Source organism: Alternaria atra (assembly GCF_907166805.1).
Source record: "Alternaria atra isolate CS162 genome assembly, contig: 29, whole genome shotgun sequence".
In the NCBI taxonomy this organism is placed as follows: Eukaryota; Fungi; Ascomycota; class Dothideomycetes; order Pleosporales; family Pleosporaceae; genus Alternaria; species Alternaria atra.
In genome coordinates, this window is record NW_025091327.1 from 2,459,028 (window position 1) to 2,474,814 (window position 15,787).

Below are 15,787 nucleotides of genomic sequence, written 5' to 3' on the forward strand. Positions count from 1 at the left end.
ATTGCCTTTCTATTGCAGGTAAACACATAGCTTAGGTCCTATGACGAAGAATACAAATCCTGCAACTTCTTCCAAGGCTTCGTGCAGATATCTAGCCGAAATCATCTGCATTGAACATTGTACCGTTCGCCACAGAACGTCATTGAGATCAATATCGAGGCGGTGAAACATGGGATCTCAGTAATCATCGTTCCAGCAGATGCTGTGCTACCACTGACATTAGTCATCGATAATGCTTGTACAGCTGCCTGCGGCCGCAGCTTATCCTGGGCGTTTCGGCAACAGGCATTCGTGGTCTTGCCTGTTGAAGCGAGATTGAATCCCATATTCACCCAGCAAGTCTAATTATTTGGAATTGTTGCGCCGCCATAGTAGCCACAGTTCCTTGGCTTAAGCCTGCGACACGTGATGCGGATCTGCCCGTCCAGTGAATCACTGGGACTGGCTTATCAGGGGTCAGCGGCAGATGATGATGCCAGCGGGCCGCGGCAATCTATCCGGAAAAGCGAGTCCCAAGTAAATGCGTTTGGTATAACGTGAGCGGCATATTAGCACTGTTTCTCCACATCTCGATGCGACGGATCGTAGAACGAACACGCGGATCGTATTACTTGTCAAGCAATAGTTTCCGATGGCATGGCTAGGCTCAGATTCTCGGGGATTTGGTTTGATTCTCATGTAGGATCCTGTAGGACCCTGGTGTGTTTGACGCACAACCACACGCTAGAGTCCGAGGAGCGCTGGGAAAGTGAGGCAAGTGCAGGGTGCATACCGATCGAATCCTATTTACATACATGAAGCTGAGTGGGGATGAGAAAGGGTTGTAAAAGCATGGTACACAAACATCTCGGCTGCTTTTGGCGCCTGTCGACATATACCGTCTTGTCGTTAGTGGAGATGATGGGGATCGAGGGCTGAGACAAGTGCATGGGAACTGCGGTTACTCCCAAACGGTAAATGCACCTTCCCACGAGGTGCGCCTTCGTGCAGGACCCTCGATCTGTACCATTGCGAAGATCTGATGGCGTTTTCCGCGGTGCTAGATTATGTCCTAACCTTTGCCGCTGTACTATGCGCACTGTCGTAAGTGCGTGGTAGCGCCGCCCCCACGGATACCAGGATTGGTCCGGCGGACTCTTCCTACATGGCGCGATCACTGATATCTTCAGTCAAAGCCACCTCAGTATACTAGTGTCGTACAAGATCTCCACTTCTTACACATCTCTTTTGCATCGACCCTGTGCCCATCTGCCGGAAATCACTAATAATACTCAACCAATCCTACATGTTAACCGCGTTTCCTCAGAATAGATCCGATACTGCAGGTGACGGCAAACCCCCTTATTGCAAAGCACCGTTCTTCCGTTCCTCCGCCTCTTCCCAGACGCATCTAGCACACATGCAGTCTCCACCGAGTGCTCCCGAGGCCCACTCTCGCCTATCCTTGACTGACAGACGTATGTCGCAGTAGTGGCCAAACACCTCTTCATCCTTCTTGAGGCCAGGCCTTACGCTCGGGTCTCTACCCTTCCAATCAACCAACTCCTCACGGGCCCAAAAACGCATTGAGCCACGCCATTCCCAGGCGACGTTCGGATCACAGCTATGATTCGCGAGGCACCACATTGGGTGAACAGCGCTGATCTCAGGCCTGCCGTCGAGGCCCTGTCGAGCGGAGGCTGTTCCACGGAATTTCGCATATAGCGTGTTGAAAATCCAGGTATCGTAGCGGTGACTCTGCGTGAAGATGTTGATGTCCATCTTCTCTAGAATGTGCAACGGCATGAGTATGTTGCTCTTGAATGAAAAGGGAAGTGTTTGCGGTACCCCTGCGAATGCGTCGCTTAGGCGACCTGAAGAGTCCGCCTGCCATACAACGTCGAGGTCTTTACCATGGTAGTCGCCCCAAATATACCGCAATTCTTTCAACTCCAGGGGATGAAGATCCTGAGTTTCGGCTAATGCTAGTGCGCGGACAAGTAGAAGGTAATAGAGATAGTCTGCCGCTTCACGTGCAGGCACCTTCCCCTGATCTACGCTGACACCACATAGCGCGGGATGGTAGTGGTCCTGGGCTAGGTCATGACATTCTTCACTGCAGAAGAAGACTTCGTCACATTCTTCGCAAGATATTACTGTATCATCTCCGTTCGAAAGTGGCATAACACAAGCATCGCAATATGACTCATAAAGTCTTGATATAGCGGTAAGTAACGACTTCTCCTCTAGGACAGTCTCGCCGGGGGATATTTTGTCTTTTGCAAATAATCCTAGTTGCTTCGTGTATTTCGTTTCCGGTGTTGTTGCATCAGCGATCAAGGCGGTACTGAGTATAGGCAACTCAGAGACCCTAACCTCTAGTCTCGGTGCTATATCCGCGAGCTCCTCGTTAAGAAAGTCGAGACACTCGGTCGAGAAACGATTCGGCTCATGGTGGTTCCAAGGGTACTGTTCGCGGCGAACAAAGCCTCTATCCGGATAGTCTTCTACATCTACATCCTCGGCAGACTCTCCTTCACGCTCAAAGTGAGATCGCAAATATTTCCATAGCGTTTTCTCGTAGTCTTCGAACATTAGTTCTTGTGGAAAAGCCTTTCTCGCACGAGCGATATAGTCAGATGCACTCCGAAGGCATCCACAGTTCAATAGGCATCCGATGAGTATTTCATGACTGAGCAAGTTAGCATCTCAATCAAAAGTACATCAACCCCTCAACTGCTTACATACGCGCTCTTAGACCATCGCGTTTGCGCCCATGTCAATATGTCTTCCTCTTTCAAAGGAGAGGTTCTTGTTTCATCGCTTATGTTCAAGTCTGCCATGCGTTCGGAGATGACATCCGCCCAAGCTGCCTGCAAGGCTTCGTCGTGGTATTCGCCTTCTTGGACTACTTCGTCCACCAACATCAAGGCTTTATAGGCATCGCCGGCGGCGAGATCTGGATATCCAAGTACCTGATACGCTTTTGCGAGCCGCAGACGGCATGATATGCTATACGGTTCTTCAACTGTAGTCTCCTGGAGCGCCACCAAATCCTCCGTTAGCTTTTCGCGCATGGCAGCTTTTTTCTGTGAAGGTCAGATCTATCGTCAGGATACATCCTGTAACACTTGCCTCCATTGCGAAATTCAAGTTGATTTGAAACTGATTGATGTCTGATTACTATGCTTCGTGATTTACAGAAACTTCTGCAAGATCGTGTGGGGGCTGGTATGTTAGCGGTGGCGCTATCGATAAGACTGGGCTAGCTTGGCCATTGCCACTTCGCTCACCAATAACCCTCAACAACTATGCACAACATGTCAGTCTTGCTATCAGTTACAATCAGTTGAAACAAAATAACAAATAAAAAGAATAGAACGCGATATGCTACCATCGGCGGCAGAGCTTGTTGCGCGGTACCTAAGAGCCAACGGGTACACTCAGGTTACGTCATGCTTTCCTAGATTGTTCGAAGGCACTAATATTCATCTAGACCTTGAACAGTTTTGTTCAAGAAGCTGACCTACCTCCTGATACGGGTTCAGCCTCCGATAGTCCCACTACAATAGAGTCTATCCTGCAGGAAAAGAAGACATTCGATCTCAGCCTCAATTTCGAGAAACTTGGTGTCGACGATAAAGAGCGAGGATGGACCGTTCAGGCGCCCCTTGATCCGAAAGTGGTAGAGTCATTGCCAAACCGATCCAACATACTAAGCGTATCGGTTCTCGATCTTCTTCTACCGTCGGCGCCAGAGATCCGACAGTATGTTGCTGTCACCACGGCTGACCGTCAACTACACCTGATGGATCCGAGCTCGCATGCGTTCGATTGTGTCCATACAATTTCCAACTTCCAAGATTCACCAACTCTTGATGTTGTTCCTATAGACTCCAGACGTCTGCTTATTGCCTCAATGTCTGGCAAGCTGACACTGTTTGATACGGCCACCAACTCAGTATTGGAAGAACGCAAAGATCACTCTAAGTATCTTGTCAAAATCTCCACATGGTCTTCGGAAGGCAAGCCTATACTAGTCGCGAGTGCAGGGTGGGATGCTAGAGTGGTTCTATATCAGCTTGATAATAGCGTTGGACAGCCGCGGCTTGGAGATCCAGTAGCGACTTTATCGTTACCGAGCATTCCTGAATCGACATTGTTCGTCACCTTACCTGGGGACCAAACGCCAGTTCTGGTTGTTGCTCGAAGAGATTCCACATTCCTACACTATTACGCTGTGCCCAGTCCAGAGTCACCAGCGTTCACTCTGATCGGCAAGCAAAATCTTGCTCCACATTCCAATGCATGGGTAGCTTTCACACCATCCGATATCCAGGTCTGCCCCACGAATCCATACCTTGTCGCGATCGCAACTTCTAGCACACCGCATATGAAATTGCTGATAGTGAAGCTTTTGCTTCCCCCTACTCGCTCTTCAGTATCGGATACTCAGACAAGTCTAGAACCAGATGGACCCGTAACACAAGCGTCGCAAGCCCGGGCTGAGCTGCTCGTTGCAGACAAAGAGGAAGCGGCTACATTAGTCAACGTTTCCACTCTAGCGCCTCAAACGTCTTACTCCACGCCACGCCTGGTATGGCGTCCTGATGGCTCAGGCGTATATGTGAGCTCTGACGATGGAGTGGTCCGCGGCATTGAAGCCAAGAGTGGTAAGTTGATCTCGTCGTTGAAGGCGCACGAGCCTGGATCAAAGTTACGATGCCTTTGGGCAGGTCAAATGGTGGGACCTGATGCTCATGGCTCAGACGGCAATGGGAAGGCCGAGTATCTCATAAGCGGCGGATTTGATCAGAAGCTTATCGTCTGGGCTTCATCTTAATCTTGCTATACGCAATATTGTCTCAACCAAGATTGTGTAACGTAGTTAAGAACACCGAGATGCCTATTTCATGACTCCCAGAGTAAGGATGACAGCGTGTGGCTCTTATCCCATGCCAATGCTTCATGGGATGAGATATCGCTGACTCGACCGGATATGGCCCCCCCAGTCAGAGCCGTATTCTACCACACAGAAAACCTCAGCATGTACCACCATGGTTCCGTCTCGGGTATTATCGTTTGCATCTCCATGTGCAGATGATGAGCTATAGATTATGCAGCAACAGATGTGCACAGGGAAAGGAGCTGTAGCCACGGCAGCGCCCGGTGCACGCCGTAACATCTCTATCCGTACATGCACATCAAGACATATCGTGACTAATAGCAGAAATGCTAGTTGAGTGATATGCCAATCATGCGTCCCATATACCCAAAATAGGATAATGCTAATTGTTTTTGATCGGCTAAGTAAATAAGTGCGATCCCACGCCGAATGCGACATCTCAGCAACAGCCTCAGAAGAAAGGCGAGACATGTGATACGTGCGGCCATATATTCTAAAGGAAAGATTGATGACGCTATGACCAGGGATGGATGGATGATAGTGCGTTGGGCAAGCCCGTTAGCGGCATTAGGTGCCGCTAACAGCCGCCACGCAGGAGTTCAGGCCCCAATACTACAGATCGATCTGAGCAGGCATCTTACCAGACGGGGGAGGCGCAGACGGGGAAGCGGGATGCTTCATGCAGGATCTCCTGTTTCATGGGCGCAATGTGGTAGTTAGCCAACCATCACAAGGATACCTTGAGCCCTACCCTTACGATGGCAGAATAGTATGAAATCTTGGGAGACTTCTGGTTTAAAGTAGAAGTATAGATCTCGTCCTACGCTATTTCAATCTTGATCCACCGGATTTTTTCATACCACTTTCTAGTATACACCACCAATTTCGGACATTCTTAAAGTTCTCGGCTTCACTTCGCTGTACCAGCAGTTATAGCCAGCCGTATCTTCATAACATCGTACACAGATTGTTCGTTGGCAGTGGAGACACCCCAGCTGTAACTTCCGGCTCCCATACCCGACAAATGTCTTACCCAGCATCCCGGAACAGGAGCGATGAAGACTTCTTGCTTGTTGTATCTGGTACTACACGTTATGCTCCCTACTTGACCGGGTGGCAGGAATTCAAGGATCATCTTCGCAAGGTGGTCAAGGAGCAGCCAGGATGGGCTGATGTATACTCTAGCCAGGGTCAACGACGAGGAGAGATGCAGGGCTGGTGCCGACTCAAGGATAGAGAAGATGCTGATGCAGTATACAGTAGGTACTTGAAGGAAAGTAACTTGAGTGCCACAGAACTAATCGTATCTGTAGAAGTTTACTACCGATCCAAGGGCATGCTGGTGCATGTATGGGAGACCAGCCGTAAGGGCGACGGTTACCGATTGATGCGCTGCAACTGCTCCACGTCATTTCCGGAAGTACCCGAAGGAGGCCATTCCACTGGGCGTTGTGGCATCGATATCGGAAGAGTGAATCAGCTGGGTGGTGGCCGAGCGAGTGCCACTGCGGCGTCGACGCCATACATGGCAGAACAGTCCAGGTACCCGTACGTGATGTACCCGCAGATGCATATCTGTCCGCCACAGCAGCTAGCATACGCCCCTGCCACAATTCATCCAGCTTATGCGTTACCGACACCACCAGTCTACTCGACTAGCATGAATGGAATGCCAGTGAATGTTCGGGGCGGAGCAGTCTTAACAGAAGCCCGCGGTGTTTTCATTCGTAATCTGAGTTATAAATGCACACCAGATGATCTCAACGCGCTTTTGTTGCAGACTGTCGGGTACGCTATCGATATCCAACTTATGAAAGACGGCAGGACCGGTGTCTTCAAGGGTGTGGCAACCGCCAAGTTTGCGTCGAAGGAGCTGGCGCAACACGCGGCAAACACGCTGAACGGACAAGTGCACATGGGGATGACACTGCATGTGCGCATGGACACTGATACCACCGTTGTTGGACGAGCCGAACCCATGGTCGTGAATGGGTCGTACAGAGTAAGCTTGATGAAGCCCCCATATGAAAGATCAATTTCTGACATAGTACAGCGCTAATAACAAGTCACGGAATCGAATATGAGCTCATTTTTGCGACTAGTAATCTCTTTGGAAAGTTTTCCTACTTCTAAAGACACTTCCGGTAGCGAAGAAAATTGTGAGGCGTAGTCGATCTGTCGCCGTTACAGGACTGCGGGATGCGAGGAAATTGTTGTGAAGCATATATCCCACTGCCCAGTTTGGCTATATGCAATGGGCAGTATAAGTGGGCATGGCAACGGAGCACTATCCTATCTCGGCAATCTTACCTCGTGTTCTGCATACCAAGATGGCCTTAGATCCTACGATGGTGGGCTGCAGGGGCACTGAACCACTGGGTTTCAGGTCGTCGTAGACATTTCATCGTATGGCAACTGAACCAAGCTTCGACGTTGACCAGGGTTGTACAGATCGCAAACAAGCAAAAATATACTATCTGGCTGTCCGCTGGCTGAATAGACATATGTATACGGCTCTATCTGACTACAGGACTAGTTGTAGTCCAAATGACACATGTGGTGGCTTCTTAGCGCAAGCGCACCTTGCGATCTCGCCTATCAAGTGGCTCGTTGTCAGACCTGAGACAGCATCCACGCTGCCATGCAGGTGGGTCGGGTGACCAGGTCTGCGGGTCTCCGGGTGGGCTAATCAGATCTGTCACTAAGCAGTCTGCACGTTAGATCGGCATCACCGTACGCTATGATGAGGCGGACTTCTTCGGCCCCCAAAGTGCAAATTGCGCTATTATGCTACTGAGAAGATGAAAAACGAATTTGCACACACGGCATATCTAATTTTACGTATCTTCTAAGTTGACCTCGTGGAAAGACTAGCACCTTTTTCGTGGTGCCGATAATCGTGGCGACACGCGAGTCGGACAGGTAGGCGCGAGGCCGACGGCACGGCATGGCTTGGAGAAACCTTGTAACGTCGTACGATAGCCAAAACCAATGCGTGCGTTCACTTCATGATCTTTGTGATATACATATCGACTTCCTTGTGCCATGTCCGACGTACAGCAGTGGGCAGGATGTTGGGGAGTCAGCAACCCCACGCGAAACAGGGATATCACTAGCTCAGATCGAACTCGATGAAAGGTGGAGGAACAGATCTCGGGAGTAACATCAACGCAAAACGTACCGCTAGTTCGTTTTCGGTGACCTGTTACGCACAGACTCTATAGCGGTATGATATTACGGTTACTAAGTAGCAAGGATTCGATGCAGAATCTGAGGTTTCACAGCGTCACGCTACCCATGCATCTTGTGTATACCAGAGCACAAGCACTGGTATCGCTAAGTAATGCTCTGTGGCGTGTGAGCAATGGTAAAAGACGGAAGGGCTGCTCTAGATTGCTCATCGGTAGGGTGCGTCAAGTGAGTGAAGCATACCGACTTTTTACCACCGCTTGCTATACCTCCGAAACAGCTAGGCTATAGGTGAAGCCGTGATTGAGGGACTTTTGTGGAAATGTGCAGTTTCCAGCTAGATGCCTACGACCTTAGTCTCGCATTCGCATACACTCTTTGCTTTTGTAAGGACTCCCGAGCACAAAAATCTTCTGGGTAGGTTAAAGCGATCGAGTCGTTTCAGGGAAACAATGGGTATCTAGGTAGACTTATTTGGTCGGCGAGGTAAGGTAACTCATCTAACCTTTCTTAGATTAAGTTCTCCAACTTCGACGCCATGTTGTAGTTTTAGTCCTGGGGTTCCTTCGTCTTCAACAACACTCACGTCGCTGACGTCCACTTCAACCTTGATTCGAGCCAGGATATAGGACCGATTGCGGGCCGCCATCGGTATGGTATCAGAATACACGTGTACCTGTACAGTAGCTAGAAAGCAAGCCACCGTATCCTTCCGCTACGGCCCGTTCAGCAAACCAACGCGATGTAACACAAGACTTAATCTGACCTCAAAGGTTGATTTTGAAGCCATGAACCAGCTCATCTGGCTTCTTTCGTGCACTGAAACTAAACTTTCCACCCTTTCTTCTGCGTTCTCACAGTGACAATCCAAAGCACCACCAACCAACACGTCCCAATCATCAAACACACTCCACTCCACACTTGCACGCCAATGAAATTGGTCCTCCCATCTGTCTTCTTGAGTAAAGCCCCAGCAATCGGCGCACCGATAAGCGAAGCAATACTAGATACACTCCAGCTCATGCCAAGCCTCGTCCCTAACCGCGAAAGATCCGGTGTGATATTGGCAAAAGCAGCAGATGGCACTGTTACCAGAGCCGCTGAGAAGAAGCCTATGAGTTCATGTCAGCCCAGTCATCCTCTAGTTTCTAAATAATAGCGATACGTACCCCAGAGTATACTAAAAGCAATAAATGTCTTCTCAGTCTCAATGCTAATCCAACACAGCGCCAAAATCCCACTCGCGAACGCACACAGCCCCCACGTAACAATCGCGCCTAAGAAATGCGCCGCGACACCACTCACCAATCTTCCAAAGAAACTCCCTGCTATACTTAACACCAGCATGTACAATGCCGTACTCTCTGAACTGCCCAACCGTTCGCGTGCATACGTCGGGATGTAGAAGTAAGGTACAATGTATCCGAGAAAAGTGCTGAAGGAGCAAGCCGTGAAGATGAGAAAAAGACGGTCGTGGAGTGCGGATTTGTCGAACAGAGCGCGACGCTTACGTTTGTGTTTTAGCCACGCGGAGCCAGAGAGAAGAGCAGGGATGGAAAGGAGAGCGGCGGCTAGGGCGACGAAACCTATGGCACGGATAGCCCAGGGGAAACCGGCAGTTCTGATAAGGTGGTCGAACATGATTATGTAGATTACACCTCCTGGGTTGGTCTGTTAGCTCGTCGTTCGGTCTCAGTTTGCTTTTGCTATCCTCAAGATCGTTCTTTCCTCACAAGGAAAAGCTCCGCTCAAACTAAGGAAGGGGAGAAGGACATACCAACAGCAATCCCACTCATAACGATGCCCAACGCAACCGCCCTCTTCTTACTAAACCAAACCCCCACCATCGCCAAACTAGGTATATATAACAATCCAGCCCCTAGTCCCATACAAAGGCCCTGGCTCAGGAAAACTTGCCAATACTTCGTACTCAAACTAAGCATCATGATACCCAGCACAACCAAAAAGTTGCCAACGAGCAGCATACTGCGGAAATAACCAAGATCGAAGAGGGGGCCCGATAAGACGCCGATGACGATTAGGAGCCAGGCTTGTACGGTGCCAATCCAGGATATCGCTGAGGGAGAGGAGGAGGGAAGGAGAGTGGTACGGTAGTAGGTTTGGAAGGCGCCGTAAGTTAGGGTGAATCCCCTGGTATGGTCGGTCGTGTTAGCAAACTGCTCGCGCTGCTTATGATTGAGGAGGGGAGGCTTGATGGAGTCGTTGACCTACCAGATGTTTATATATATCATGAACCCTCCAAATACTTTTAGCCAAGCGTGGAGCCCGCCATCTGGAGGTGGGGGGATGGCGGACTCCGTGGTCATTGTTGATCGAGCATCTATTTGCGCTTCTTTGTCCCCTGTTGGCTCGTCGGTTTGCACTGGCTTGTCTTGTTGGTGAACATCATCGTGGATCGAAGATGAGGGGCGACTGATATCTTCTTGCGAGACCGCTTTGTCTTTAATGACATGTCTCTCCTCCACATCTGATTGAGACATGGTGTAAAGAGGTTGCCGCTCCAATTTTCCTTTCCAGTCCGGCCGCGCGACCTTTTTGTCGTTGTCACTGACTATCCCGATATGCAATACTTGGTATGAGTATTTCCTTTCCCATGTGTATTAGAATGATGCCGGCTGTACGACTATCCCGACTCTTGTCCGATTCCGACTTCTGAATACCGAGTCATGTGATATTTCCAAGTCCCAGAACAGGCAAGTAGAATAGTTTGCGGCCAGATGATCGAATTCGGTGTCTTCGAAGACAAAAAAGAAGAGTCACAGTCCGCAACACGCGAAAAAGTAACACAACATATACCGACCAGGAACGCGGAATTTACGCGCGGGGAATGCCACCGTCTAAATATCCCCACAAACTCATTAGTGGCTGTACTATTTAACGGTGACGATTGCTAAGCGTTCTTTCCCCCTTTAGCTGTGTTAGTTTATGTGCGGGGATACCATTTGGCTGCCGAGGTCGGGAATAGGCAGCGAGATTTGTGGCGTTGGAGAGGCACTAGCATGACGAAAGAGGAACACAAGAAGGTGTGCTTGGAAGAGAGAATTGTACGCAATGGGCAATTGCTTAAGAGTTGGTTAATCTATAGGTATCGCCTGTACATTGCGGTAATGAATATTCGTTACATGAGTGATGTTTGCTGTACTCAAATCGTACAGGAGGCGTGGCTGGCTTTCGACGAAAGCCAACTAAGAGCCTGCAAAGGTTGATTTCACAATCAGTGTTGGTCGGATTATCTCATGGCATCCTTGTCAAGAATGGTAAGTTATGCGTAGCTTCCATATCGCGTCGACCGTAGAGGCGACTGGGCTATTAGAAGGCGCGGATGCCGGGACGGATGAATGCGTTCTGCTGGCGACTTCAGGGCTCTCGCAACGAACACCCATGCGAAAACCTCTCCATGTGAGCCCAAGAAGCGGTAATATGCAAACAGTGGATTGCGAAGAGACGAGTCCGTGTAGATTAATGAGCTTTGAATTGATATATCCGTGATTTGTCTGAAGAAGCGACAATCGCAGATGGTCCGGCAAATTGGTAAAATGTAGTCCGCAAAATATGTTATACAAGGAGTGCGCCGTTGCTGTCCAAGCTCTTCAACCGAGTCCGAGTCCGGGCGCGGTTCGAAGTTCCGTCTTCGAAATCGCTCGTCGGCCGCTCATACGTCAAATCGAGGAAACCATCGAAACTGTGTCTTAATGCTCAAGCCGTAGGCTTCGCAAACTTGGCCTTCCTAGCCTCAGCGGCTGCCCTGTCCTTTTCGCTCATCCAGCTGCCGCCGGCGCCACCACCACCACCGCTAGTCTTGTTCTCGCGAGGGCGGTTGTCCCTGCTGCGGTTCCTGTTGTCATCCCGACGTCCTCCACGACCTCCAGAACGGCCTCCTTCACGTCCACCCTCGCGTCCGCCCTGGCGTCCTCCTTCGCGTCCTCCTTCGCGGCGCTTGTTGCTACCAGCATCCTCACCGGCACCCTCTCGTCGGCGCTTCTCGCGGCGTTCTGGGAGAGCCTCGTCGAGACCCTTGGGAGGCCCAGCCTCTCCAAACTTCTTGGCGCGCTCCAGCTTCTTGAGACCCTCGTCGTCCTCAAACTTTGTACCGAACTTCAGCGCGCGCTTCTTGCGCTTTTCAATCTCGTCATCGAGGTTAGTGGCAGCGAGGCCTCTTGAGTAATCGGGAGTGGGCTCCTTCTTCTCTTCTGGCTTAGGCTCAGCGCTGGCTCCTGCGGCGCCTTCCGCGGGCGGCTCGGTGGTCAGGTCGTCGGTTTGCGCAGGGTCAATATCGGCGACTTGGTTAGGTACGGCTTGCGGGTTCAGTGGTTGGCCTTCACCTCCGGCGTTCGCGACAGTCTCTGCGTTAGGAATGACGGTCTCTTCTTGTGCCGTGGTCGCAGCAGCTGGTGGAGCAGCGGCAGCATCATCAGCATCGTCATCCCAGTCAATCTCGTCTTCGGCACCAGCAGCAGGCTTCGCGCCAGCCTTCTCGGTGTCGTCCTTCTGTAGGCGCTCAACCATCTCTGCCTTTTTGCCAGTGTGAGGTAGCTTGCGCTCTTTGAGGAGCGCCGACAGCTCGTCGTTCTTCATCTTTGAGTAGTCCGACATGGCTGCGCGTGTCGTTGTGATAGAAAAGGTGAGTGGCTGTGGTGAGCTTGACGCGACACGAACAGGGGCGCGTAGTCGAGGAAGCTGTAATGTGTCCGGTTGCGCGACGAGAGTTGCGATATTTATCAACGTATCTCCGTACGTCGTGCGATAATGGGGGAAGAGAAGAAGAAAAGGGGGTTGCGGTGGTTGACAAAGGCGCTGGCTGCGGTCGAAACAATGGCTGCGGTCGGATTGTCCATCGAGGATCCATTGAGTGAGAGAGCTACGACCAACCACGCTAAACTACTTTCGGCACCACGCAAATCGCCTATTGAACCCTGTTATTGTGTTTCAAACCAAACTACTGTAGTGGAACGCGTCCAAGGTAAACTTTCAAAAGAAAACAAGTGCATGTTGTTATGATACAATTGGCTGGAATCTATAAGCTACGTGCACCCACCACTTACAATTAATGTCAACACCACAATTAGGCTTTCTTACCCTTGAAGGAGCGTTTCAGCGTATTCACCAACCTTGGACCAGAGTAAAGGTAAAAGTCGAGAGTGAAAATAGCAATATTGAACACAGTATAAACGATTAAGAGGCAAAAGCTCCTCCAGCGGCCGTCGTACGACGTATTCAAAGCACCAAGATACACGTCCGTGACGGCGTATTGGCAAAATTGGCAAAATTGGCGAACCTTCGGATCGTACAACGCGACCATACTTGCATTCGCAAACACGCCCGCGTACTCACCGCAAGTCTGCCCTTGGGGTGGCTGGAAGATGTTGGTCTCTGCTACGGTGCATCGAACCGGCACGTCATGGACACCAGTAGACATCATAGTTGAGACGAGCCAGGTGAAGGGACTGACGTAGTAGACGAAATGCCAGAAGCCAACAAGTTGTTGGAGCGGTTGGAGCACCCCAGTAAAAGCAAGGATGAATGTGTAGAAGAGAATGATTAACATGGCCGCTGTTTCGGCATTGGGTGCGACGACAGCAAGCGCCTGCGAAAAGGTTGCGTGGTAGATCTGGTAGACGCTGAACACGAGGTACATGAATGCGCCTCGGCCGTGGGATATGTCGCGCCACCACCCTACGGGGAAGTACCAGCAGAGGAAGCACATGCTGGAGATGATGAGGTTGAAGGGTATCTCCACGAGTACGTTTGCGACCACGAAGACGCTCCAATGGTACATGTTGGAGTGCTTTTCGCGAACATCGTATAGTTTCCGGAGTTCGATGAGACGAGGTTGGACAAGCACCACCAGGATGAGGCAGAGAAGCAAGATGGTGAGAACAGAGAAGACCTTGTTCTGCAAGCCCTGCACGGGGCTTTTTTCTTTGTAGGAGGTGAAACCCATAAATAATTCGCTGATGACGTTGATAGCAAGCTTGCTGTTCATGTGCCCTGGCGGGCGCCATTGCTGCACGAAAAGTCGCTTCTGAACGAGGAGGTATTGCTGGAACCAGGTCATTGCAAACCTGCGCATAGGAACGCTCGACTTTTGATCAGAGTTAGAGCAGCCTAATGACTCGAAGTGCTCAATGCGTTCCGTGACAGCCCTGCACTCTGAAGACAATTGCCATACTGAAGGCCAATCGAGGGTTGCCTGTCCCGTGGCGCCTGCTCCACTCTGTTCGAGAATGTACTCAGCCGGGTTCATGCCTTCTGAGCACCGGTATGCACCGTAGCTGGCGAAGTAGTCCAGGACCGTTTGTGAGTCCCCACCTAGGTCTCCAAAGTAGACAGTCTTTCCACTGTCAAGAACGCAGCCCTGCACCACTACGCCTTGCAACCAAAAGGTACGTATGATCAGTAAAGTACTGATCAAGGTGCAAGATAGTATATATCGTCAGCCAGGCCTGACATCCACCACGTGCTAGCAATAGTGATCGGTCGAACTATTCAATCAGAGTAGCGGAAGGCTGGTGAATAGTACACAGAATTACCTGACCTGCATTGGCAAGATCTTTGAGTAGCTGGACGATGGCCTATGCGAATTGTGAGTCAATGTCAAATGTTGGCTCGTCGACAAAGAGGAGCAACGACGGCCGTGCGACAAGCTCAAGCCTGATCGTAGTATGTTTCCGCTTCTCTGCACTGAGGCCCTTCCCTGGAATGCCAATGACGGCTTCAGCGAAGTCTCCCAGTCCGAGGATTGTGATGATCTTCTCGCCGTAGGCATACTTATCGTCTAGGGAAACTTGTGGTTGGCGAAGGGACGCAGAGAAGCGAAACGCCTCGCGAACAATTATCTCAGCCATGTGGATGCCTTGTTGCTGCACGTAGCCGGTGCGTCGTTGAAATGACTCGTCCAAGGCAACGCCGTTGATTGTTGGACCGCCGGTCACGATACCCACATCATCCACGCGTTGTGCAAGTACATTGAGTAAAGTGGTCTTGCCTGCTCTAGAGGCACCCATAAATGCCGTCAGTGTACCTGGCTCAACGAATCCCCCAAATAGATTTGGGAGCTTTTGTGAAGGAGCAGGACTTTATTGTAGGTACCAGCCAAAGAATCACCCGGCTGATACAGGGCAGAGATCGAAACGTTGTTAGTCAGATCGGCGGCCACGCGCAGTGCTCTGGCGATGTCCAGGGAGGTTGAACTGTCAAGACCCTTCGTTGGGTTGTCCCGGCAGGTCACGCAAGCTCGAGTGAGAAGCTTTCTCGTAGTCAGTTTTGTGGGTGCTTGGGTGTTGAGTTTGGCAAGACATACCATTTCAGCGATCGAGACTCGGCGTCTCTCGCCACCAGATACACCTCGGACACAGTCATTGCCCACCCGGGTTTGGGCCGTATGCCTCAACCCAACGATAACCATGAGAATGTTCTTGGTTCCTTCGATGTACTGCTTTCGTGAGATCCCGTCGATACACATCCGGGGTTCCTTGGTGCCTGCTTCAAACTTCAAGGTTTGAGAATCCGTAATATAGGGGAAGTGGTGATCGATAGCGTCATTGAAGGTCAGCATACCCGCGAATCGTTTTCGCATGGTCTCCAGACTGATACCGCTGAACCTGATAGAACCAGACCATCTCCGGTAGCCTTCGATTTGCCCAGAAAGTATCTTCAGCAGCGTTGTACCCAATGTGGGTATACGGAGTCAGT

The 15,787-nt window shown here is 50.6% G+C and overlaps 5 protein-coding genes across 5 annotated transcripts; 2 read left to right on the top strand and 3 right to left on the bottom strand.

Annotated features, from left to right (window-relative positions):
* Window positions 1–1,341: 1,341 nt before the first annotated feature.
* On the bottom strand, window positions 1,342–3,056 carry ALTATR162_LOCUS9139 (uncharacterized protein; the record flags this gene model as incomplete). Its single annotated transcript, XM_043316772.1, has 2 exons — window positions 1,342–2,671; window positions 2,728–3,056. 2 exons carry the CDS (start codon window positions 3,054–3,056, stop codon window positions 1,342–1,344), a joined length of 1,659 nt encoding a protein of 552 aa, XP_043172707.1.
* A 310-nt stretch (window positions 3,057–3,366) lies between these two features.
* ALTATR162_LOCUS9140 (uncharacterized protein) lies at window positions 3,367–4,822 on the top strand (the record flags this gene model as incomplete). Its single annotated transcript, XM_043316773.1, has 2 exons — window positions 3,367–3,426; window positions 3,476–4,822. 2 exons carry the CDS (start codon window positions 3,367–3,369, stop codon window positions 4,820–4,822), a joined length of 1,407 nt encoding a protein of 468 aa, XP_043172708.1.
* Window positions 4,823–5,909: 1,087 nt separating this feature from the next.
* Window positions 5,910–6,944, top strand: ALTATR162_LOCUS9141 (uncharacterized protein; the record flags this gene model as incomplete). The annotated part of the gene is made up of 3 exons (XM_043316774.1): window positions 5,910–6,144; window positions 6,199–6,887; window positions 6,939–6,944. 3 exons carry the CDS (start codon window positions 5,910–5,912, stop codon window positions 6,942–6,944), a joined length of 930 nt encoding a protein of 309 aa, XP_043172709.1.
* Window positions 6,945–11,791: 4,847 nt separating this feature from the next.
* ALTATR162_LOCUS9142 (uncharacterized protein) lies at window positions 11,792–12,688 on the bottom strand (the record flags this gene model as incomplete). Its single annotated transcript, XM_043316775.1, has 1 exon — window positions 11,792–12,688. The coding sequence occupies one exon, from the start codon at window positions 12,686–12,688 to the stop codon at window positions 11,792–11,794; it is 897 nt and encodes a 298-aa protein (XP_043172710.1).
* A 469-nt stretch (window positions 12,689–13,157) lies between these two features.
* Window positions 13,158–14,339, bottom strand: ALTATR162_LOCUS9143 (uncharacterized protein; the record flags this gene model as incomplete). Its single annotated transcript, XM_043316776.1, has 1 exon — window positions 13,158–14,339. The coding sequence occupies one exon, from the start codon at window positions 14,337–14,339 to the stop codon at window positions 13,158–13,160; it is 1,182 nt and encodes a 393-aa protein (XP_043172711.1).
* Between the last annotated feature and the right edge of the window lie 1,448 nt (window positions 14,340–15,787).